This window comes from Salvelinus alpinus, chromosome 2 (genome assembly GCF_045679555.1).
Source record: "Salvelinus alpinus chromosome 2, SLU_Salpinus.1, whole genome shotgun sequence".
Lineage (NCBI taxonomy): Eukaryota > Metazoa > Chordata > Actinopteri > Salmoniformes > Salmonidae > Salvelinus > Salvelinus alpinus.
In genome coordinates this window covers 82,325,902-82,328,401 of record NC_092087.1, presented here as the reverse complement: position 1 = coordinate 82,328,401, position 2,500 = coordinate 82,325,902, and the positions used below count along the sequence as shown (strand labels likewise).

Below are 2,500 nucleotides of genomic sequence, written 5' to 3'. Positions count from 1 at the left end.
GAGCAGAGCGTCAGTGTAAGATGCTACAGCTGCATGCAGACCAGTGTTAGAGTATCCCTCTATCTGGTCAAGCAGAACAGAAGCCTTGGCTAGCATTCACACGTCCTTCTGGCAGCACGGCGGTAAATGTGTGAGTGTCCGTGTGTGTGTGTGTGTGAGTGCCAAATCTATGCAGAACATAACAGTAACCAATTCATGTGCATTTGTGTTCATGATTGTGTGTGTATGTCTATGTGTGATTCTATGTGTGTGTATGTACCTTTTATCCATGAACTAACCAATAGTGTGCCAGAAGGACCGGATATTTCAACAGTTGCTGAGAGGAAGCCCACTGGAGTCATCAGGCACACACATGATTCAACTGCCAATCAGAAGTGCATGCACTTGGGTCAGAGGTCAGGGGTTAAAAGCAGCTAAGCCCAGAAGGTTGGGGGTGAAGGGTCAGGGAAGTCAGGAGGAGGGCGGGGCCACACATTGGCCAATGGAGATGCGAGTAGGTCTGAGAGATAAATGACAAACCAACCTCCTACATGTGGAAGGTAGATGTAGAAGGATGGAAGGAGCAGGATGGGTACAGTGAGTGTCAGCGAGAGGAGTCGGTGGTGGTTTGGTGGAGGTTTGGTGTTTTTTGGGGGGCATGGCAACAGCACACCATCACACCATCACACAACAGCACAGCACACAGTCGGCGTCATGGATTGCATGGGACAACATGGGAGGGGATTCATAGTGCATTTCGATTGGATGGATTTATCATAAGTAGGAAGTAGACGCCAACAAAGCAGAGAGGTTGGTTTTTAAAGAAAGCATGTAAAAAGATAGAACAGGAAAAGGAATCATTATGAAGGTAGTTACAACATAGTTACAACATAGTTACAACATAGGTATAACATAGGTATAACATAGGTATAACATAGTTACAACCATAGAAATGTAGTCTTTCTATAGTTACAACAAGGCCACAGAACTATGGAAGCACATTCATGCTCAAAAACACATTTTTTATTTGTTTTTTTTGGCATGAATCTGCTTCCATACAAAGCATCAGTCAACAACACCATTTGAGTGGTTTTGTTTCAGGCTATCCTCGTGGTGACGTTAAGATCTACAGATGGAATCCGCTGTAGGGGGAAACAGCGCCACTGTCTGCCCCACGGCCGTTGTTATTGATTTTGTTTTGTTTGACGAAGCAAGGTGGAGAGCACTGGGGAAGCAAGGTGGAGAGCACTGGGGAAGCGGCATCGAGGTCAAACTATTTGCAGTACATAACGCTGCAGTTCTGTCGCACAAAATAACAACGTCTCGGTTGTTGGCAGTCATTTCTTCGCAAGCGGACGTGGCCGTTCCACCAATTAAGACATCCAGCAGTAAAGCATTTAGCTCAGTGTCAGAACGTAGAGTAGGCCTGCTGTAGAATGTGCATTTAGCTCAGTGTCAGAACGTAGAGTAGGCCTGCTGTAGAATGTGCATTTAGCTCAGTGTCAGAACGTAGAGTAGGCCTGCTGTAGAATGTGCATTTAGCTCAGTGTCAGAACGTAGAGTAGGCCTGCTGTAGAATGTGCATTTAGCTCAGTGTCAGAACGTAGAGTAGGCCTGCTGTAGAATGTGCATTTAGCTCAGTGTCAGAACGTAGAGTAGGCCTGCTGTAGAATGTGCATTTAGCTCAGTGTCAGAACGTAGAGTAGGCCTGCTGTAGAATGTGACTACGGGGATAGTCTGAAACAAAGTGTACATAACATTTAAACTACATCATGAATTCTTACCACTGCCATCCTACTACACACAGCGAAACATCTATCATATACAACACAGGATGAAGCACAATTACAAACACAAATATGTGGGAATAGACACAGACAAGCAAGACTTGACAACACAACAACACACACACATAACATTGGGTTGGATGGCAATTTGAATGTTCCAATAGATGACCTCCTATCCACCAAAATAATATCTTTCAGCTCATTGTAAAGACAGTGGGTGTGTCCCAACAACCTCTAGCTCCTCCTACTAGGAAGCACTAGCTCACTATTCCCCACAATTGTAAAAGCATCAGATTTGTGTATGGATAAATTCAAGGGAGTGTCCACCAATGAAATCCATGAAGGGAAGTGAACAAGTGCACACTTCAGGAGAAAGGAGAGAGTATTGTGACGCACCCAGTGTCTTATTAATAAATCATAGATCAGTGGTAGACATTTACATGTTAGGTGTGTATGTGGTAGACACATGTACACACCACCACGTACTTACTAATTCCCATCCCACTGCTAATTCTTACCACACACATAGCCTATAGTACTATGCCCCAAGACGCACTTACCCAAAATTCTGTCACCAGGATATCAGTGAAGCTTCCGAGCACGGAGACAAAATCAAAAATGTTCCATGCGTCTTTAAAATAATTCTGTTAGGGCACAGGAAGAGAAGACATATTTCAGCCAATCAGAGAGCAGAGAGACAGAGAAGTAACCAATCACATTTCTCCGACATCGGA

General features: G+C 44.4%; 1 protein-coding gene across 1 annotated transcript in view; it reads right to left on the bottom strand.

The window, feature by feature from the left end:
* cacna1ab (calcium channel, voltage-dependent, P/Q type, alpha 1A subunit, b) overlaps positions 1-2,500 on the bottom strand; it is a 336,628-nt gene that overhangs the window by 71,047 nt on the left and 263,081 nt on the right. The window contains exon 34 of the mRNA XM_071389579.1: positions 2,327-2,410. Within this exon, the coding sequence (XP_071245680.1) occupies positions 2,327-2,410 (84 nt within the window). The remainder of the gene's footprint in view (positions 1-2,326; positions 2,411-2,500) is intronic.